At 36.7% G+C, this 21,350-nt stretch overlaps 4 protein-coding genes across 12 annotated transcripts in view; 2 read left to right on the forward strand and 2 right to left on the reverse strand.

The window, feature by feature from the left end:
- Positions 1–263: 263 nt before the first annotated feature.
- On the forward strand, positions 264–2,101 carry LOC148173089 (uncharacterized). The gene is made up of 3 exons (XM_088039538.1): positions 264–551; positions 623–1,136; positions 1,328–2,101. Exons 1-3 carry the CDS (start codon positions 384–386, stop codon positions 2,026–2,028), a joined length of 1,383 nt encoding a protein of 460 aa, XP_087895664.1. The 5' UTR covers positions 264–383; the 3' UTR covers positions 2,029–2,101.
- A 1,365-nt stretch (positions 2,102–3,466) lies between these two features.
- LOC148173090 (uncharacterized) lies at positions 3,467–10,236 on the forward strand. 3 transcript variants are annotated; one of them, XM_088040314.1, is made up of 8 exons: positions 3,467–3,574; positions 4,558–4,706; positions 5,718–5,827; positions 6,801–6,905; positions 7,504–7,577; positions 7,760–8,200; positions 9,516–9,645; positions 9,693–10,236. In XM_088040314.1, the coding sequence occupies exons 2-8, from the start codon at positions 4,594–4,596 to the stop codon at positions 9,920–9,922; spliced, it is 1,203 nt and encodes a 400-aa protein (XP_087896440.1). In that variant the 5' UTR covers positions 3,467–3,574; positions 4,558–4,593; the 3' UTR covers positions 9,923–10,236. The 3 variants fall into 3 exon arrangements, with proteins under 3 accessions (XP_087896440.1, XP_087896442.1, XP_087896441.1); XM_088040316.1 differs by lacking the exon at positions 6,801–6,905; XM_088040315.1 differs by lacking the exons at positions 3,467–3,574; positions 4,558–4,706 and adding an exon at positions 5,528–5,661.
- Herc4 (HECT and RLD domain containing E3 ubiquitin ligase 4) lies at positions 10,227–15,772 on the reverse strand. 6 transcript variants are annotated; one of them, XM_088040310.1, is made up of 14 exons: positions 15,723–15,772; positions 15,047–15,104; positions 14,394–14,707; positions 13,981–14,217; positions 13,754–13,933; positions 13,374–13,591; positions 12,744–13,325; positions 12,218–12,514; positions 11,996–12,169; positions 11,862–11,948; positions 11,460–11,817; positions 11,131–11,413; positions 10,744–11,083; positions 10,227–10,698 (listed from the first exon to the last, which is right to left on the reverse strand). In XM_088040310.1, exons 2-14 carry the CDS (start codon positions 15,064–15,066, stop codon positions 10,546–10,548), a joined length of 3,243 nt encoding a protein of 1,080 aa, XP_087896436.1. In that variant the 5' UTR covers positions 15,067–15,104; positions 15,723–15,772; the 3' UTR covers positions 10,227–10,545. The 6 variants fall into 6 exon arrangements, with proteins under 6 accessions (XP_087896436.1, XP_087896437.1, XP_087896439.1 ...); XM_088040311.1 differs by lacking the exon at positions 15,723–15,772 and adding an exon at positions 15,327–15,355; XM_088040313.1 differs by lacking the exon at positions 15,723–15,772 and adding an exon at positions 14,953–14,986.
- Positions 15,773–18,136: 2,364 nt separating this feature from the next.
- LOC148173092 (uncharacterized) overlaps positions 18,137–21,350 on the reverse strand; it is a 52,197-nt gene continuing 48,983 nt past the window's right edge. The window contains exons 4-5 of one of the 2 annotated variants that reach the window (XM_088039168.1): positions 19,482–19,727; positions 18,137–18,575 (exon numbers count right to left, since the gene is read on the reverse strand). In XM_088039168.1, the coding sequence (XP_087895294.1) occupies positions 18,461–18,575; positions 19,482–19,727 (361 nt within the window). In that variant the 3' untranslated portion in view covers positions 18,137–18,460. Of the gene's footprint in view, positions 18,579–19,481; positions 19,728–21,350 lie in introns of both variants that reach the window. The other variant, XM_088039167.1, reaches the window with a different exon arrangement.

Consider the following 21,350-nt stretch of genomic DNA (forward strand, 5'->3'; position numbering starts at 1 on the left):
CCCGAAATGAATTTTGCATTCGACGCCACTGATGGCCGTCTCGACATTTAACAAAAAGTCATATTTACATTATACAAATTTTACAAATGTCAAACTGGTCGAGTTTAAATTCCGCTCGCTGCAACCGGACGTAATAAAAATAAGACAAAAATATCGCATAAAAGTCCTCTCCTTTTCTTTTCTTTTACGTCGAAGAATTTGAAACTGCGGATGTCGTCGTAAAAATATCGGTAATAATGAAAACTGCGCGCGCAAAATCATAGTTCCCATCAGGCGCTGCGGTCGCTTCGATTACCAACCAAGCCGTCGCCATTTTGAAATTAAAGATAAAGTAGTGAGCACGACGAGGTAGATCTCTGATTTATCATATTTTAACAACAAAAATGAAAACTTACAGTCGGAAGAAATCAGGAGAAGCGCAAGACGTAATTCTTGACTTGAACGAATTGTGTAGATTATGTATGACGAAAGAGGATGAATTAGTGCCCATTTTCAGTAATGAAGAACCCATCCCTCTCACCCTTAGAATAATGGCGTGTGTTGCTCTCGAGGTGAGAAAACAAATCCCGTATTTTCATTGCCGGCAATTGCAGGTATCTTTTAATTTAAATTTTTTTCCTAGGTTTTTGAAGGTGACGGATTACCGGATAAAATCTGCCACCCTTGCAAATTTCAATTAGAAAAATCGTACAATTTTCGGAAAAAATGCGAAAACTCAGACACGAAATTACGGCAACATTTAAAGAGTCTCCAAGCGAAGATGGGTGATGTTGACTTATCTGTTAGCGAAGACACCGAAAATTCGACTGAGGAAACCTCCAGCACTGAAAAACAAGCTGTAAGAAAACCTGAGGAACCAAGCACTGAGGAGGATTTAGTAGGGGTGGCACAAGTGGCGTACATCCACCCAGAACCAGAGCCTGAAGATGATCCTGAAAGCATCACTTTACCTGCAGATGCTGAACTGATCAACAAAGATGCCTGTACTTTGAAGTCTTTGAAAAGAGAAGTTATGGAAGTAGATGAACCGGAAGGAGAAGGAATTATTTTTGTTGATGAAGGCGGACAAGAAGTTGAGGACACGAGCTACGATGCCATCGCTGACGCTGTTAAAGCGACTCTTGCAACCCACCCAGGTCAGTAGCTGCGCTATTTATGTAACGAGTGCAAAAAGTTGTTTTCTTCGCCAAGGATTAAAGAAAACTGCTCTAGTTGCCATGAACGGCCGGCAGAGGGAACTGCCGCGGTTTTTCGTTCAAAATAATCGTTTTTATTATTACCTTGTTCTTATCCCTTAGACCTTTTATTATCATCAAGATTCTTCCAGGTTTTGACGCCTCTGGGCAGCTCCAGATGAAGATAATGTCCAGCGAAGGCAAGTCCACCCAAGTCGAGGTGACAACAGAAGACGGCTCCGTCATCATAATGGAGCTAATGACGGAAGAAGAGGCCGAATCTCAGCAATCCTCTAGTGCAATGCCCGAATTAAACGAAGACGGCGAGTTAAAAATCTTTAAATGTCCTCAATGCCCCAAGTCTTTCGCTCGTCGAATTCAACTACGAAGGCACGCTTCTGTCCACATGCAGCAAAGAGGTTTTAGTTGTGGCATGTGCGAAAAGTGGTTCCCTACTCGTTCGGCTTTGGTACGCCACGAAAGAATTCATACCGGCGAACGTCCGTTCCAGTGCGAAATCTGTCAGAAGAGTTTTGCACAAAAGGAGATTTTGTATCGACATTTGATGACGCATTCGGGGCAGAAACCGTACAACTGCACGCATTGCAATAAAGGATTTACACAGAGAGAACCATTGAGGATCCATCTGAGAACTCATATGACTGACATTTCACACGATATTAATCTGCATTATTGTTCCATCTGTCCGAAGGTGTTCTGTCATGCGTCGGGATTGAGTCGACATTTAGTTACTCACACTGGCAAGACGTTCAAATGTAGGGACTGTGATAGATCGTTCACGGATAAGTCGTCTTTACGGCGGCATCACAAGCAGACACTGCATCAACCTTAGCTTTAAAGACGTATTAGTTAGTCAGTGTACTAAACCATTTACAAAAATAAAATAATTAAAATAATAACACTAATTTTCTGGTTTTCAATTGTTACGTTTACGTGTCCTCGATAGGCGCGGAATTACAAAATGCGTTGGTAGCTCTGTTACTACAAAGCTGCCAACGTGTAAAAAAATCGGCCCCACTAAACCTCGTTTTTTCTGTTTATTTGTCTAATTCTTTAGAGAACAGGCTATTTGCATATTTCCTTAGACAAGAATTTTTGGCGATACTCTTAATAACTGCCATCATTTCAGAAATGATGTTATTGACAGGTTGAGATAAACAGGATATTAATTGTAAACGTACGTATCAATAAATAAACTATCACTCCAATTTTAACAAGAATTTATATCATATGTGAATGACCTCGATTTACATTTCCAGCTCTTGTGCAAATAAATTGTTTTAGCAAACAATTAAATAAAATAATCAAATACCATGGAATCAAAAAAACTATATTCAAGCGGCTATTGGCGTTTAAAATCGGTTGGTAGTATGTTTGGTTTGAAAGGTCGGGGAAATGTCAGTGCTGCCGATATGTAAAAAAAACAAGCCTTCTGTACTTGCTCTTCCCGGCGCATCCACCATATCGTCAACTTTCTCTTATTAAAAATACCGCGGAATCCAGCAAAAATAGCTTGAGGATCACTGTTAATTTCCATCTGGAAGTAGTTTAACGTTGACGCTTCCCACAAGTGTATTTTCAGGAGTAAATCACATGGTACCTTAAAAATAAGTGATTTTGTGCAACATATCGCGGTCCGTTGCACACAAAATTCTTTTCTAAAAATAGCAAAAAAATATTTTTGGAACCTTAGAATACGTGCAAATCTATTGTAAAACTTCAAATACGTCTAAAACGTAATCTGGAAAATTGCCATTGCGTTTTGTCGCAATTCGAGAATGTGCTCGGAATGCATAAACAGCAATAACGATTTTTCTTGCTGGAATAGTATCAAGTTAAAAACACTGATAAGTGTGTCATTAACTAGCTAAAAATACAAACAAAAATAAAGGATAAAAAGTGAGTCACTAAGATCTAAAATAATTAGTTGGACTCAGTTTCTTTGTTTGCTGTCGACAAAAAATTTAGAAAATGCTCAGTCGGAAAATTTATTTCATCGAATCGACGTAAAAGAATCAAAAATAACATGCGTATGGTGTCCACGCACGAACTATTGAAAATATTATTAGCGGTCCAATTTCCTATTTTTAGCTGCGAAATAATTACCATTTTATGTACAGGTGTACTTATAATTAACTTTGTTGATGTTGCGTGGTAGACATGATAATGAAAAATTTTAAGTTGCTGGCGGGGTCCTTTGCAAAACGTCCGATTTCGCAGAAAGAATAAATCTACTACTGTTGATTGTTATTGAAGCTTTTGGCGTTTAGTTACGTTATAACCCCCCGCTTGTCCTCTATAGGAGTGTGGGTTACGTATAGCATCGCTTTGCCAGTTTATCCCTGCGATCGTCTGAAAAGCGGCAACGAATATTTCAGGTATCTGCATCTCGTCTTAGCTCAACATTTTTCACTTATTTCGTAATTTAATCAGTACTCATCATTTATTTTTAACCCTGCATTGGCTATTAAATTCACTTACTAACGACTTGGTGTTGTAAATCCAAAATCGATGCAATTTCCTGAATTTAATTATTTCGTTAAAATCGTTTCTTTGTGTCTGGGGCAGTAATATGACCGGAAAATTAGAACTTGACATGTAGTCATAAACTTTGAAATTTTGTCCTAGAAACAGCATATTTTAAGTATCGCGGACGTGGGTCATCTTTTAATAGACTCACCAGTCATTTTAGCTACGATTTCCAATAATCTCCTGTGGTTTAATCGGGATAATTGTTCTCAGATTTTCGCTTTATAGACGATGCCAGAACTTCATCTGACTCATTCTAATTGTCTACAAAACAATTGATTTGGCAGCTGATGATTAACGTTGTTAGAATATAATTAGACTCCGAACAACTAGAATAGTGCCTCTACCTGTTATAAATAAGTATGACTCGGAGATTTTTCAGAATTTCCAAAGTTTTGGCAATTGGTCGTGACCAGAGACAAATCGTCGCTAAATCAAAGCAATTAAAAAACGCTCTGAATCATCCTAGGTCAACTAATATTAGACCGATTCAAGTTGTTTTGGAATCCGATATTTGATGTTAAATAAACATGTGGATCCTATAAACTAACCCGAAGTGAACTTCCTGAAAACACCCGCCATTGACTCCTGCATTCTTCCATTCTTGTCCTCGATAAGAGATTATCTCGTTACCAAAATAGTTTCATTACGAAATCTCTACTTTCCTTCATAAACAGCTAATGAAACTTCGCTGAAGTGCTCTACAGATTTTCGGGTTTTTATTTTTAACGCACTGAAAGCATCAATCAATGATTGATATTTGTTTCTCCCACGTGTTGAATCGACGACTTATTTTAAGCTCTGGAATTTCAGTCGAGTTTTTTTTTTTCAGGTAGTTTAGAAGCGAAAGAACGAGTCCCCCGTAAAAATGGCGAGATTAGTCAATAAACAGTTCAATTCTCCCATCGGTTTGTATTCCGAACAAAATATCCGAGAAGTCATCGAAAGAGAGTCACAGATTCTATCAAATGGAGCAGTCGGGTAAGATTATTAATTTTATAATTCGCTGAACAATTACACAAGCACCGATTTGGCGGGCGTCCAAACAGGTATTTTCTTCTCGAAGTTTAAACTTATACATTCCAACAGCCTCATTCTCAACATAGCAAATCCTAATTGACATATTTTGCGCCTGAAAATTTTTATTTTGGAAGTTTTTCAGACAAAAGTGGGCGAGGGAGGTATGCTAGGTTTAAAATAACGTAGATTTGGAGCATAGAGATCTAATCAAATAGATGCGGAAAACACGTTTTTATCTGCACTTATTGCCAACATTTTTGGAATTGATAGAAAATCTCTGGCTTGGGGAGCAAACACATGGACATAATATTTCATCCGACATTTTAACACATGTGTTTGGAGGTTTCCTCCAGCAAACAATAAAAGTGCACATAAACAAATTTTGAGGAAAATGGAGTGAAAGATGAGAATCTATTTTTAAACTAGCTTTGGCGATGCGAAGCAATGCAACAAAACCGCAACTGAAACCTCCAGAGTTCACTGGTCACATTTATATAGGAAATGGAATGAAAGTGCTTCCTAATTACCCCAATTTATTAGAAAAAAACTCGCAAGTCATGCACTGACATACTCACTGTTAACGATCCTTTGTTTCAATCGTCACAAGTTTCTCTGAACTTGCCAAAAATTTTGTTTTTTTTGAGGAACTTACCATTTTCTGAGCCTTTGAGACATAAACTCAGAGATCAATGGAACATGTATTTTGAGTAAAGTGATTCAGAGTGTGCGTAAATGTAGATTTATGTGATGACACTAAGACCCAAAGCGACGGAAGATATGTCTTCATTTAGGTCGTTTCGGACGAGTTTCAGTGTATGATTTGCGTTCGGTCGTGCAGCGTGCAACTGTAGCGGTAGACTTATTTTTTTTAAACGATTAGTGAATAAACAACGATGAGTTACTTAGTAGAAGATAGGTACTTAATTTTTTCGTGGTGGAAAAACTGGTGGTGAAAATATGTTTTCATTTCAGAATTAATTTCAATAACCCGGCTGCGGGAAAACCGACAAATTTACAAAACTCCGCCGTCCTGCGAATGTTAGAAGAAGAAGAGCAAAGGCAGAGGAGTGGCCAGTCGCCTAGTAAGATTTTGTTTTGTGGTGTAACTAACTTCCATAATGCGCTACTTCTCTTAACAGAATTCAATGAATGCATTTACGAAATACAAACAACAAAATTTGCTGGAATAACAATAGTTTGGGATTTTCTGTTTAATACGTTTGAAGATTAATACCCCTTTTAGGTAGATGTCGAGCTAGAGTCCTTTTTTGACATTAATGTATTTCTAGATGTAGAAGCTAAAAAAAATAGAAGAGACTCGTGAAAAGTGTCTTGGTTCGCTCGGTTTCCAGATTTCCTTGCATCATTTTCGTATTTAATTTCTCAAAATGGACATTAAAAGAACACTAAAATGTTTTAGTAATTTGCTGTAATTGTCGATATATTTTTGTTCTTTTCCGATGTTTTAAAACTTTTTCCAAAAAAGTAAAGAGGTAAGACAATGAAACCTTTTTTGTTCCCATTCGCTAGGAAACTTGTTAAATTAATAGCTCTAACAACTTCGCGAAATGGACGTTTGCTGAAAAATAAATGTTAAAATCTTGGCGAGCGCCCCGAAAAACCTGTCACTCAGTACTTGAAAAAAAAATCACTTTAATAATAAATTTTTCAACAATATATTTTTCTGGCCGTTATTTTTGATATTATTATTTTAATCAAGGTACTCGTGTGATGACTACGCCTTGTATCTATTTTCTACAAGGTTGAAAAAGTGCTCAGCTCTATTTTTCGCTCAAATTTTGTTTTTTGTATTTTTTGGAGCACATTTTTGCATTTCCGAAGACTTCAGGAATGAGTAATCGCGTTCATAAGCCTCATCAGCTCCAAATGAAGTCTGAACAGATGTTTCTTAGCATTATTCAGACTTTGTTCCAATAAATAATTTTCTATTTTCATCACTTTGCTATTATTACTTCACTATAATTCTATGAGTGAACGTCTCAGCCAGATGATTAATACCACCTCCAAATTAGTCAGCATAACAAAATTTCTCAGGTATCGGCTATAGTAGACCCCTTCGAGACCAAATAAAATGGCCACCTCCAGAATTTGAACAGAAGACTCATCAAAGATCGTCATTCAAAGACGTCGTTACACCAGGTACCGAGTGTGCGCGTCATCCCCTCTACAATTGGGGATGAGCCACTTCGTCACTGATTTTTGTTGTTTTGTAGTTATTACGTGACTAACGTGACCAAGTGTACTTAAGTCACTTTCCAAGTAGGTAACAGTGTGCTCTCACAAAACTGTAACTAAATTCGCACCTAGGTAGGTGGTTTCCCGCGTTTAATTTTTTATTTAGACACTACACTTTTGGTCTAAATATTTAACTTAACAAAAGTAGGTGTTATGTTCGCCAAAACTACACTTTTAGAAACACCTCTTCGTACATGAGCAAGTAGCTTTAATTAAATTTTGAATTTCGGCCAATGCTAACACAAATATTAAGCAACGTTCATGTGATACACGACGTAGTTTATAAATATTTTTATTGCCGGATTCGGTGGAATTATCGCTAATACACCTATCGAAGTAGTTTCCAATTTAATTTCGCAAAAGAACACTAACTCTGTGTCCTTGGCAGTTACTCTTGTACTCTTTGCGACTAAACATCGATAAATAAGTTTTAGTTGAGTTGGCAACTTATTTTAAGCAGCTAGTTGCATTTACCCACGACTTAACAGCAATTTTTCAACAGGTCTTAAAAGAGTGGCTTGGCCTCCTCCAAACGAAGGCGAAAACTACTCCGAGCAACCACCAGCACACGCACAAGTAAGTACACGCATGTTGTTGCATTACTCACTTTTCCGCACCCTTTTGCTTCTGCACAAAAATGCGTTAACAAGAGGGTTGCAGGAAAAGGTGTTTGCTTCGGTATTCCCACATTAATATTGTCGGAATGCCTGTGCACGTTTCAAATGCCGATTTTTTACATGAAGTATTTTTATCATTAGGGTGGGCCCCAGTACTCCTCTCAATCACCCACTTTGCAGAATAATTACACTCCTGCTCAGCAGGTGCCCCAAAACCCTTCCCAGCGTCAACCTTTGAGACCTCTCGAAATTTCTAACGGAACCCCATCTTCTTCGAGCTCTCCTTTACCCAATCAGAGTCCCTCAGGTTTCCGTGCAGCCCCTGTTGCAAGACCCTGGGCTCCGGTGCACTCCCCGACTCCCCAGTATCAAACTCCTCCGCCACAACAACGAGCGTCTCCCTTTCAACAATACCAAGCCCCGCAGCCCCAACAATATCAAACTCCTCAACAATATCAAGCTCCTCCCCAGCAATACCAACCCCCTCCCCAACAATATCAATCTCCCCCTCAACAGTATCAACCGCAAAATCAAATTTTCAGTCAACAATCTCCTCAAGCGTCTCTGGCTGCGACAAATCAGGTATGGTGTATTTTTGAATTTGGAAGAACGTGTGGTTATATTTATGCATTTGGTGTATGTTCATAAATTTGTATTGGACACGAAAATATTACCGTATCTGTTTGGATGACACGAGGGGTATACCACTGACAAAGTTGGCGTCTTACACATTATTTTAACCATGTAAATGTTTACGAAATCTTAGTAATGCTGATTAATGGTCATCTCTTTTGCCAACAGATGAAACTAACTTCGTTGAAGATTTATAATTGTTGTAAACCATCGAGACTCAGCAAGCAAATAACGTAAAGCGTTTTATTAAACGTGGGCGAAACGCGCTTCATAACTGCAAACATTGAGAAAAGTACAGTGAAACCTGTATAAAACGAAATCGCAAGGGACGTTTTCGACAGTTTTTCATTTTATGGAAATATTTTTTTTTTAATTCCAACATAGATGGTCGGCTTCTCTACATTTTGTTTTAGAAAGAAGCTTTAAAATTTTGATATTCAAGACCTTCGGCGATTTTGGCTTGCGACTGTACAAACTATTTTTCGTTAAACCGGTTTTTATTTTTTAACAGATGATAAAATTGCGCTTTTTCGTATTTATATTGAGTTATTAATAAAGTGTTAAACACTTAAATTATCACATTCTTGAACTCGATTTATTTCTTTTTATTCTTTTTTTAAAGTCAACGTGATTTTCTTGTCCGTTGCCCCTGAATTCTCGATATCTAAATTTTTATTCCGAAGCAAAATTCTTGGTAGCCATTAAAAAAAAAATACCTAAAATATTAGGTGAAATTACAATACGAGGTAAACAAAATAAGCAAGACAGTCGGCGTTTGACTTGTTTTCTGAAGAATTCCTAATTGTTTTTAAGAAAATTTGTAGCAGTGAATAAAGAATTAACAGCTTTTACAGGATCCGTTTTACATGGGTTTTTCTGTACAAAGAAACTCCGAAAGCGAATCGTTTTGTTAGCAATGTTATGAAGTTTTTTAAACGCTGTTACGTACAGTAGATAAGTGTTTGCACCAATTCGTCTTTTTTTGGCAGAAAAATAATGATTAAAGAATAAAAATAAAAAAATGTTGCATAAGACCTTTTTTCGCGAAATGTCCGTAAAGTGAAAAATTACTTGATTGAAATTTATTTAGTCTGATTTGAAACGAGCTGCGTGCCGGAGGCCCTCCGTGTCATATCCGCTCAAATTCCACCACGACTGCATAAATACACATTTTTGCCCAGTGTTTTTGACCGCGATAGTTTAGATTGTTACGATTTCTAAAAAGTGGACAGTACCTCATTCGTGTCCGGTTTTCTTTGTACAGGCAGCTCCGTACTCGGCTGGTAGACAAGTGGAACCCCCGCCGTCTCTCATTACTCTTCGTCCTCAGGCTCCAGTTAGCCAAGCTCCTCCACCGCTGGTGACTTCACAACCAGCCACGGCGACTTTAAAAGGTATGTTTAATTTCGGTAGTGGTGGTGGTGTTTAAGTAATTTTTTAGGCGGTAAACACCTGCGTGGAGACCTGAAATGGCCTCCAGAGAACGTAAAGAAGCAGGTTGAAGAAGAAAACGAACAACGCGTTGCGTTAGCAAGAGGGCCAGCTTTTAGGCCTCGCTTGATTAGAAAAGATTACGGTCCTTTCTTTGCACAACACGCGCTTAATAGTTCTTACCCTGGTTATAAAGCTCCTCCAGGTACACAGTTCTATGATAACAGACAGGTGTACTAAACCGCTCCTTGTGTTATGCAACAACTATCAAAACTTTGAATTGGTAGTTTCAATAGTTTATAACTATGCTACGTTTGTGATAATGCTGAACTGATTAGCTAAATTACTAACACGACCTTAGAGCAAATCAAGATGTATAAATTATTATGTAAAAAAAAATAAAAAAAATTAACGATTTTGAGCCGCTTGCCGAATCTGCGATTTTAATCGAACTCGATTCGAAGCTTTGCTATTGTTGCAAATTATTTATAATGTAAGTTAAATGATTTATATTTGTACCATGTACGCCCTTTAAATAAAGATGCAAAAATAAATTCGATTTATTCATACAAAATATATACAAGCTGGAATTTTACGTGTATAACAAATCAACAAATGACAAACAACAATCACTTGAAAAATATACTCTACGTGAAGTCTTAATGTGACATGCTTGTTCTTTGTAAAAAGCGTAATGCGACGGAAACAGTCAAACTACTTCCCCGTGATAAAACATTCATTCCATAAATAACCAGAAAAAATAACAGTGTTCCTGTTGTAAATATAAAAGTTAACAATACAATAAATAAATGTCTCACTGGAAATATAAGTTTATGAAATAACGTGAGTAACAATTTGAAATATCAGACCAACGAAAATCCTTGCGTTTGTTGAATCGCTTGCATTAATTTATACTTGAGTTTTTCTTTGGTACTATACCTTGGTAAATCCAACAAATTGAAACAAGTGTGAGCAACTGGCAGAAATTTGTCATCGTTAGTCGGTTGTATAATAATCTAAAGAAAGTAAATAAGAAGAGAAAACCAACAAAGTGGAATTACCTTAATGGCCTTCATCCCCTGAATCGGAATCCTATCACTGCCCGTTAAAAACAACAAGAATTTCTTTTTATCTCGTAACTGCATGTCGTGTATCACCTCCCAAAACCATCTGATCGTCTTATCCGACGAAGTGTAACCATTTTTGTACTCTGCTACCTCTTCTAAAGCGTGCCAGTCGTAATTTTCGTTGCCGACAACCACCGCCATCAGTTCATGAGAATGGAAAAGCTGAAGTACTCTGCCACCGCAGACTTTCATAAACCCTTCGTGAAACGCAGTATATTGCTTCTGTATAGACTTATTAAAAATATAATCAATGTAAAGATTCACGTATTCTTCTCTGTAAAAAAATAAGTCAAGTCAAGCTACGGGGTGTTTAAAAATTACTTGTTATCTTGAGTAACTGGGATGTTTGAACCATTGGGTTTCAGTTCGACGGTTCTGGATTCCCCGAAATCAACTCTACTGATTTCAAAACACAAATCGAACACTGACTGTAAATCAGGGTCTGTGTAGTCCAAAAGACTTTGTAAAGAGTTTGCCATCGTCGGTGATAATCCCTTGAGATCGGCTAAGCCGACATTCTCGCTCAGGAGTTTTTTATACAGAGCCAAAGGAAACGGCAAGTCGATGATTGTAAAGTTGTAAATCGCTAAACCACAAATAATCCCTAAAACCCACGATAAGTCCGAATCAACCACAAACTTTCGCGTTACCGATAAGAAAATACACTGGTTCCTCCTCGAAGGAATTTTCCGCGAACCACAACGCTCTGGTCTCTTCGTACTCCTTAAACATGCCGTATTTAGGATCGAGGATTTCTTTCATTAGTAACATGAAGAATTCCTTGCGCACACCTCCAGCGTCTTCGGCTTCTTCATCGCAAAATTTAACTTTCAGTGGTTTTTTCAAGTCTTCGGCCTCGATGTCGCTGAGTTCTCTCAGAGCATCGTTCACTATGTGTTCCCTGCTCACGTTTAACACTAAAAATTGATTGATATTTCCGATGGCTGAAGGTCTTAGAAGCATGGTGAAGAAGGCTTGTTGAGCGGCGGTTTGCATCGCTTTCTGCATCTGAAATTCCACAGTTAAAAGAGAATGAGAAAAAGGCAACTTACTTGGATTCCCTGGTCCGTTTCTAGGAGGAGCGTCTTTGCTGGGGCGTCAAAAATGAAAGGATAATTACAAAGAAAGAGTTTTCCAGTCTGGAATATTACAATACAGTAAGATTTTGGGGATATTTCCAACTTACATTCTGGTCAGTCAGCCACAGTACGTAATCAACGCGGACGTCCAGATAATCGACCAAATCTGATATGTGGAACGTATCGTATGGAACTTTTAAACCTTCTACACTATGATTAAGTTTGTTTAAGTATGCTAAAGCGTCTAACATGGCTACGAGACTAGCATCGTAAAAAACGGTCTAAAACAAGAGGATCAGACTCTTTCTTTACATTTTCGCTGGTTTTACTTTGTTCTCTGGAATCTTCTGGTTTCTCAGTATAAAACTAACAACAGATTTAAAAATGCCTATTAGTTTCTCAAAGTAATCACAACTCATCATGGTCCACCATTTCCCTATCACTTTGCTTGCCTGTGGACCGAGTTTTAAGAGAGCACTTGTAAAAGGCTTGTGCAGTTTGATGTACTGCTTGGGATTGTAAAATTCATGATAAAGAGGTAGAACGAGGTATATTCTCAACGTTTCCACATCTGGTGGTGACGACGATAGTTTATTCAAAACGTCATCAACTATGGAGTTCCAAATCTGGAAACGACTCTGGTTATAAAAAACTGATTGTAGGTACATTTATGTTGACAGAAAGTTGGCTCCACATTGTTACAACTAACGTAAAATGAGGTAATTTTAGATTTGTGACAAAACGAACTATTATTATTATACCTGACTGGCATAAAATATGATTTTCTAAGCGAGTGAAAGAATTTTTCGGATGATTAATCGACTGAGAAAAATAAATAAAGATTTGTGATCTTACCAATTCTTTGATGGTGCCGTTTTCGACCTTGGCAATCAGCGAAAAAGCCTGCTCAGCATCCGCCATATCCACCCCATGATGTTTGCTCGTACAATAATAATGAGCATCTCCTTTGTTCAAAAATGATCCATTCAGGCACGCCAAACTTTTAAAAACAACTTCTAGGTACGACATGGTGTCCTGATCCACTTGCCCATTGGTCGGAATTTTAACACAATTATTCAATTTCGATGTATTTAAGACTAAAATTTGACTTTCAGCTTCGTACTCGCGGAAATCCGACGGAGTTATTTTCTCTTTCCTATCAGTTACAGACACGAAACAGTGATCCCCACCCGCATAAATTTGTTTGATTACAGTATTGGTAGATGCTGTGTTTGGTACTACTGGAACACCACTGGGGGAAACCCACGGTCCTAAAACCACTTGAGGTGTAGAAGCGTTGCTTGGTTTTCGAAGACCTAATTGACCGGCACCGCCAAGACCATAACTGTATACACGCCCTCTTGAAGGAACAAAAGCCAAGGCGTGTTGGCGACCGCAGGATATTTGAGTGATGGTAGAACCCATTAACTCCAATACCTAGAAATGCGGGATTTAGATAAAGTAGAGACAATAAAACTCGATTACTTGACGAGGTAAAATTTCGTTTGAGGTGTTGCCGTGGCCTAGTTGACCGTACATTCCAGCACCACAGGAGAAGACACCTCCGTCTAAAGTTAGAAAAGTGGAAAACTCATCGCCGCAACAGATGTAGCGAACGCGACTGTTTCGGAGAGTTCGCAACTGCGTGGGGAATTTTTTGGAGGCAGTGTCGTTCAGACCTAACTGACCGTGATCGTTCTTACCTAAAAAAAATTGACTTAAGTGGGTTCCCGCCACATGATTAACTCTGATTGGTCAAAAGGTACAAACTCTTTTGTTAAGTAATTAAAAGTTGACTAATCAGAGGCGATAGCAGCACATGCCACACTCTGATTGGCCAAAATATGTATAAACAAATAAATTACCCCATCCAAAAATCGCTCCAGATTTAGACACCATGAAAGTGTGATTAGCTCCACAGGCTATTAGCGCAACTGGAATTCCGTACAAAGATGTTATTGTCGTTGGTGTTGATTCATATGGCGTTACTGTTCCTAATCCCAGTTGTCCAAAATCGTTACCACCCCAAACGAAAATTTCACCGGCTATAAAAAAGGGTTTAGATTTTTACCTATGTATAACTGATTATTACCATTTGACAACGCTACTGAGTGCCTTTGCCCCGCGGATATTTGCACGATATGGTGAGAAGCCAACAATTTGATTATTTTTGGAACTGGCTGAAGGGTGCTCCCTAGTTGGTGTCCTAATTGTCCATAGCTATCTGAGCCCCAAGAGAAGACTTGGCCCCATTGATTTAACGCTAGGGAGTGCATAGCACCACAGGCTACATTTACAATGGGATGAGCTTCTAGTCCAGAGACCAATTCTACAAAATGCTCTGTTTTTGACTGTTCTTTAAATTTTAGTTAAGATTCTTAATGACTGTCATGCTCTGAATCACAATTGGAATATTTGTAATGATTGAGAACATTGAAACAGCTAAAGGTAAAGCAAACAGATCACAAATTAATAGTAGAACATAACAGCATAAATTGCACATACTAAACAAAGACATACGTGGCCGTTTTCTGGGCTGATCATGGCCCAATTGTCCATAATCATTGTTTCCACAAGAGTAAACTTTTCCTTCCTTCGTTAGAAAAAGAGTGTGGTTATCACCTAAGGCAGCTTTAATCACAGATTTAGCTTCAAACCATTCAAGAGATTTTGGTGTGAAAATATGTTCTTCTTCTATACCCCCCAGTCCCAATTCTCCATGTATTGTACTTCCCCATGCAAACATGTCGTCTAACACTGTTACTTCGGGCCCGTCGGCAGTTGAAACACTATCTAGTTTTGTTTTAGAACACCTGAACCTAAAACGGAGATTATTCTAGAATTTTCGTCGGGGATTATGGCTGAATTTGTTGATTTTTGTGATAACGCACGGAGACTTTACCTAATTTGTTCGAATGGACATTATTACGAATTTTGATGCAGTGACAAATTTTCAAGTTCTATAAGTTTGACTTGTATGGGTTGAAAAATGACAAAGTTTTTGAAGGTTATGTTGTATTTTTTAACGTCAAGTGTCAACTCGAGGCGCGAAATTCAAACTTACCATTTTACAACGGACTACAATCTTCGTTGACTTACTATGGAATTTAATCATGATTTCGTTTTAATTTATGGCTGATAATAATGTTAACACTTACTTGCACAGAATTGCACCCATATTTGGGTCGACCTGCAGTTATGGTCTCCGTTTTGTCTCTAAAAAATGATCCGGCTTAAAAAATGTGTAAATTCTAGCAAAAAATTGTGAAATCTATTGTCTTATTTATCAAAAAGGTGTGACTTCTAGAGATTTAGTAATGAGTCATGTTTTGTTCACTTCATTATAATTCAGGTAATTTGTTTGATAATGTAACGATAGAACGAAATTACTACCATAAATATTTTACACAGTTTAATACAACGCATGTATGACAATACCTACTAAGCAACCATGGACTCGGTCGCTTTAAAATTACCATAAAAAGTTGCACATTGTGATGATTCAACAATATTTTGTAGGATAAAAGAACAGTAGAACTTATTCATTCTTGTGTAAACGATAATAGTAAAGCTGTAATCTATATTTAGATTGGCAAGAAAAGATAAATTCAGATGTGTTTTCATAATATTTGCTGTGGCAGTAGGGGAAAGTCGCCTAATGCTTACCCACTAAGTTAAAATGATTGTTGCCTATCCTATTTACGGAAACACTCAAAAATTAAAATGATGTAATACTTTTTAAAGAAAGGTAATTAAATAATTTAAAAAACAAACAACGAAAACAGTATATCATTGTTTTCCTCATAGCAGTCAAATTACAACTATTATTCTCACCTTTTCAAATTAACCGAATTCTACACACATCATCCACACCTAGCAATATTTATCAACTTAAAAAAATGCACCGTAATAACAACCTGATAACATTATCGATGTATGTATTAACACACATAATTACTACAATGTTATCAGGATCATATGATTCCTACTGATAAGCCAAAAAAATCGTTGAAAGTTGCACCGTAACCAAACAGTGGAGAAACCATTATTTCCCACAAACTTGCATGTAGTAATCAATGTTGATGTGATCATGGCAGACCTTTGGGGGCAATTAAAATAAATAAATGATGAGGGCTGTTTCAACTGGACCAAAATAATGGCCCGACCGAGAGTAGAATGTATTATTTATTCATTCGATCTTTGGCTGTAAACAAAATAATTGGGAGTCTATGAAACTCTTTTTTCTCATTAAATCGGTATAAAAAACTTGTACCTATATGCAAAATAAGCAGTCGTGACAAATTTAAATAAAGTTTGTATAGTGAAGTTTTCAGTGTCTGCGCACTTTTGTTCTGTCCGCTGGGGGTGTATTCTTGCGTATTGTTAAGCAAACTTTTATTATTCTATCTTAGTTTTCGAGATACTTGAATACAGGAGTGGTTTTCTTGAGTTGAAAATAAATGATTCTAATAGTGCGGTAGATTTGGTGGATGCGCCATTTGTTCTCCGGTCAAGGAAAATGAAAAAACTTAAGTTTCGTTTTAAGCACATACACCTAAAACTTTCTTATTAGATTACTCCAGATTTAATGTTTCTTTCTCTATTTCTAAATTTCCCGAGAAACTCTGAAACAAAGCGATTGTATGTGTGAGAACAAAGTTTTAGATGAATTGTGTGCAGATAAGTTATAAACTTTCTAAATAGTTTTATGAGCGCTAAGAGAAGAAATTGCACTTGCGAGAGAAAATGGAAAAATGTGTACGCATCACTGGGACGAAAAATCAAATTGTAAGAGTTCGGTAATGTTTATTCATTTGTATACTCCTAAGCTCGAGTTTTATTAGTTCGTTGTGTGCAAGAATGGTGAATAAAGTAAAGTAGGATTTATAACAGTTCAAAAACACTCACACGGGGGGATTATGGAAGGGGAATTTCGATCCAAGAAATTGAAAATGTTTGAATTTTTATGAACCACTTCAAAATAACGATATTGGGAATGGAAAACCTTGAGTTTAGTTCACTTTTATTTCTTTCCTGCTATCGAGTCTCGCATTGTTGGTTTACGGTCCTCCTGCAGATTTTTCGCTCAATTTCAAATATAATTACTTATAGTTTTATATAGGAGTGTAAAATAACAGATCTTGTGCTGATCTGTATGCATGTCCTCATTTTCTTGGAAATGTAAAACGCTAAAGTTTAATTATCTGAAGATTAGTCGGTTACACTTTAGAGATCAAAGCTTTCAGAAATTTCGAGACAAAAGGCGGATCAAACAAACTAATACTGTGACATTTAAATGGCGCTGAAATAACAGCTAAACTTCAATAAGCAGAAATTTGCAACTCGTTCGTGGAAATGTTGATTGGAAGCTGCGAACAAAAATTAAAAATTTATAGCCAATCTGCTGCTTCCATAAAAGCTTATTTAACATTCAAACTAAAAGAAAAATGTTTACAGTATTTACATTTATTTTATTTTTTTGACTACTGCGGTATTTCGATTACAGTGCAACCTCGATTATCCGTGCTTCTCGGCACGGATAATCGAGTTGATAAATATAAAATATATAAAAACTTTAACAAAATTTATAAACATCTTAACAATTTTAAATATTGAAAGAAATTGAAACAATCAACTCTAATCAGCCATATTACATAATAGTAACTATTTTGTTTAAATCAAATGTGATCTTTTATTTATTTCATTTTTGGTCTCTGCCAACTGCCACTTTCAGTTTTCTTAATTACGAAGGCTTTTATTACAAAAGAATTTATTTCAAGCATTTTTATTAATGTTTGTGAACACTACTATTCAAAAACAAACATTTTAAGTCATAATTTGGTTTTTGCTTTTTGCACTGATTTAAACCTCATTAAACTACACCAATCCTTACTCGTAAAATTCCAAATTTTAAGTTTTTTAACATTTTATGCAAAAGTACCGAGTAGTTGGTCTTGGATTTCTGTGTTTTTGTAATGCACGGATAATCGAACGAACACCCTTGCATGGATAATCCGCGGCACGGATAATCGAGGTTTTACTGTGTCTTTATACCGGAAAACTCACAAACAGAGATATCTAAAAACGTGCAAATTTGTATGGTTTTGGTGATACAAAATACCCACAGTTTATGAAAAAGGACCAAACTACCATAGAAGGAATCGTTTATTGATAACTTATGTACACAAGTTCCACAATTTTTAATAGTAAATGTATGTACAATTCCCTATTTGTATAATATTAATAAATTTCAATATTTACATATTAATTTCTGATATATCTCTGTCGCATCATTATCAATTGCGCATACTCATTCCCTATGAATTTTAACACTTCCTCTATTTAACCAAAACATACGACATATCTGAAGCGAGTAATCCTAGACGGGAGTATAAAAAGTACGTAGAAAGGAATGTGTAGAGTAAAATTTGTTGCTTCTGCAACCAGCATTGGCAGCTCTTTCTCCGTCAGCAGTCTTTGTTTTACGAAATGTTATCTTCGCTTTCGACTTCGCTCCAATGTCCGGAATCTACTACATGTTTAAATAAATCCGGAGGCTGGTGTAGCTCCGGTCATATTTCAAGAATAGTGTCCTGTTCGGCTAAACTATCCGAGAGGGAATGACTGCTCCCTGGTATTGGTTCCGGAAGACCGTCATCCAGAACTTCAGTAACTTCTTCAAATTTACTGCTGCAACGAAACATTCATTAGTAGGAGCGTTGCAACAAGACGTTTGCATAATATTTCGATGTAGTCAACTGTTTTATTTTGGATGTTCGCATGAATGAAGATTGAAAAGAGTAAACAGAAACAAAACAAATCAGCATCAGCAAAGCCATTTTGAAAACATCCATCCTCTGGAGAATCTTACTTTTATGGCTTCTAGTCAAACGGGATCCAATTTACTGAGATATGTATCAGCTATTTTTAGGTTTAAAGCAATTCTTGATATTTATTGTATTAGGAACTGATTTTGATTAAGTTTGTGAGTGGATGGTCCAGTCGGGACATAGATATTTCCCGAAGGACTGTTCTCATGGAGCTGGAGATTCATATAATTCAACGGTCACTTCAGCGTCTAGAGATTTCTTTTTCTGGGATTGTTTAAGTTGTTTCGTAGGCTTCTATTGAAAAGGATTGCTCGATTTTAATGAAATAAAAAGATTGGATATCTGAGCCGGCTCAGTTTACCAATGCTTTACATTATTTTGGATTTGTTTTTGTTCCTCTTAATATGTTACTTTTAATATTAGCTGATAAAACGGGACGATTATGCAGAGCTTTAAATTCCGCTAGAAACCTTTTTAATTCGAGAGTCGTATGTAGTCTGAGGTCATTTAGAACAAAACCTAAACTTTTACGAATTATGAGCTTCATTTGTGAACCACACATTACATGTAGCCTCGCAGTTGTTTTTAAAAATTACAGGAAAAGACTCCGAACAATTCAATTTAATGACACAATTCATTGCAACGTCAGCGTAATTATTTGCTTATGTTGAGTACACAATGGACTATAATAGACTTTTATTTTTAGTAATTTTCCGGTGTATTAATTTCAAAGTTCGCATGAATTCGAATTGATAAAGCCAACCTTTCGAAACTGTCGATATCTCCGTGAATCAGTCTATCTTTCCGTTTCCTCCGTCGTCGTCCTTTGAAGGATAATACAATATGAAAGAAGGCCAACGCAACGAGCTGCCCTGCTGCCACATATGAAAGCCAGAGTTTGTGTGGACAAATGAGAGGCACAGCTCCCATGGGTGCGTACAGAAGACTCTTTTTCCATCCCTCAAGCCACGTGAAAATCGACCAGCACCGAAAAATCCGACTTTCACTCCTACAACAAGAAAAAAGTTAATTGCAGCGAATTCATCAGAACTTATGTAATTGCTGCAACATTTTGCAGTGGTTCATAATTCAAGCAGCTCACAAAAAGACGTGAAATATTTTAGTATCCTTTAGGTTTGCTGCATCGCGTGTGTGGTTTAAACCCGACAAATGTGGTTCGCGTACAAATATTTTATTGTTCCGCAGATCTGATGGAACCAACAAGAAACCAACAAACTTTCCCATTTGACGTTACTTTATCAATCATCAAAAATGCGGTTTTACTTTGTTCTGCATGCAGAATAGAGTATCTGATAACAGGGCTTTTTGGGATTATTGCTGGATTATTTATCGAGGAAACATGGGCAGAAAATAAAATGTTAGTTATAGCGTTTCGGATCCCAACTCCAAATATTACGCCGACGGATCATAAAACATGGGGTCTATCAATTTCAAATAAATGGCTTTTTTATTAGCATGGATGTGGAAACATATCAGCGTTTTGCGACTTTCGAATATTATTTATTTTATGAAACGCGAAGGGAAGGCTGTATATCTTAAACACGAGATCTTGTTTCAATTTTATTATTTGTAACTTTAATGGGAATGAGTAAATTCATGTCAATTTTATCGCCGGAACGTTAGGAGGTTGTAAAATGTTTTTAAAATGTTTACAAGGCAAGCTAAATTGTATTAATAGCTGGGCGGAGCAAAGTTCGAAATAAATAATGAACGAGGCATAGATTGAATTATACAATGTGGAAGCCAGCTGATAAAAGACAGAGTTATTGAGATTAATTTGAAAGAAAAATAACGTAGAGAGGAAAACTCCAATCCCGGCGCATCCACCATTTTTGTACATAATTGAAGTTTGTCCGAAATTAGATCCGTTACATACCGTAAAATTCATATTTTAGCAATTATACGAGAATTTCCACGAGTTGAGTTTCATATCAAAGAATACATTAAATTCCAATTGAAAGTAAGTGCACCAGATAGAACCAGTAAACATAATCTCATAATTAAAGCAGCGCATCTTTCCATAACATCCGATAACAGCAATCCTCCAAAAGAGGCCCTTCAAGAAATTAGATTGTATTTTAATTCAGAATATCTTCTGAGTTGAAAGTCATATTCAAGTGGAATAGATTTCACGCGATTGAAAATATTCGATAGCAAGTTAAATTGAATTGCGAAAATTCTGGCGTGGGTACCTTTCCGATTTATAAACTTTTTTTTAATTAAATTTCGATTAAATCCCCGCTTGTTTTACTTTTTGTGAATGAATTATTGCAGACAAATGTCAGGAAGAAGTTTGCATATTCAGTTCGTGTCGTAACGGAGGTATAATAGTTTGTTTATATTTCAGCTTTTATAAATGACTTTATCTTGTCTGCATACTAATAATATCAAACAGATGTGATAGTATATGTGGGAATTATAATTTATTCAAACCGCGATTTCCAGGTAGGGCAAACAGGGGATGAAATAACAGTGCAATCATAAATTCTGTAAATGTATATAATTTTAGGAATATAAATTTTCGGGGGCGACATATTTTACAGGAAAAATCTAAAAAAATTATCAACATTGTCCGGACTGTATTTGAGCAATAATTAAAAATAATTAGTTC

This window comes from Gnatocerus cornutus, chromosome 6, assembly GCF_029298725.1.
Source record: "Gnatocerus cornutus isolate USDA-ARS CGAHR chromosome 6, icGnaCorn1.1, whole genome shotgun sequence".
Taxonomy (NCBI): Eukaryota; Metazoa; Arthropoda; class Insecta; order Coleoptera; family Tenebrionidae; genus Gnatocerus; species Gnatocerus cornutus.

Coding starts and splice junctions, on each gene's coding strand:
- LOC148173089 (XM_088039538.1), top strand. CDS start 384: ATGAAAACTTACAGTCGGAAGAAATCAGGAGAAGCGCAAGACGTAATT. Junction 552..622: donor TGGCGTGTGTTGCTCTCGAG/GTGAGAAAACAA, acceptor TTTTTTTCCTAG/GTTTTTGAAGGTGACGGATT. Junction 1,137..1,327: donor GACTCTTGCAACCCACCCAG/GTCAGTAGCTGC, acceptor AGATTCTTCCAG/GTTTTGACGCCTCTGGGCAG.
- LOC148173090 (XM_088040314.1), top strand. CDS start 4,594: ATGGCGAGATTAGTCAATAAACAGTTCAATTCTCCCATCGGTTTGTAT. Junction 4,707..5,717: donor CTATCAAATGGAGCAGTCGG/GTAAGATTATTA, acceptor TTTTCATTTCAG/AATTAATTTCAATAACCCGG. Junction 7,578..7,759: donor AACCACCAGCACACGCACAA/GTAAGTACACGC, acceptor TTTTATCATTAG/GGTGGGCCCCAGTACTCCTC.
- Herc4 (XM_088040308.1), bottom strand. CDS start 15,367: ATGGTAATTTTAAAGCGACCGAGTCCATGGTTGCTTAGTAG. Junction 11,949..11,995: donor TGTGGCTGACTGACCAGAAT/GTAAGTTGGAAA, acceptor GTAATATTCCAG/ACTGGAAAACTCTTTCTTTG. Junction 11,818..11,861: donor AAACGGACCAGGGAATCCAA/GTAAGTTGCCTT, acceptor GTGGAATTTCAG/ATGCAGAAAGCGATGCAAAC.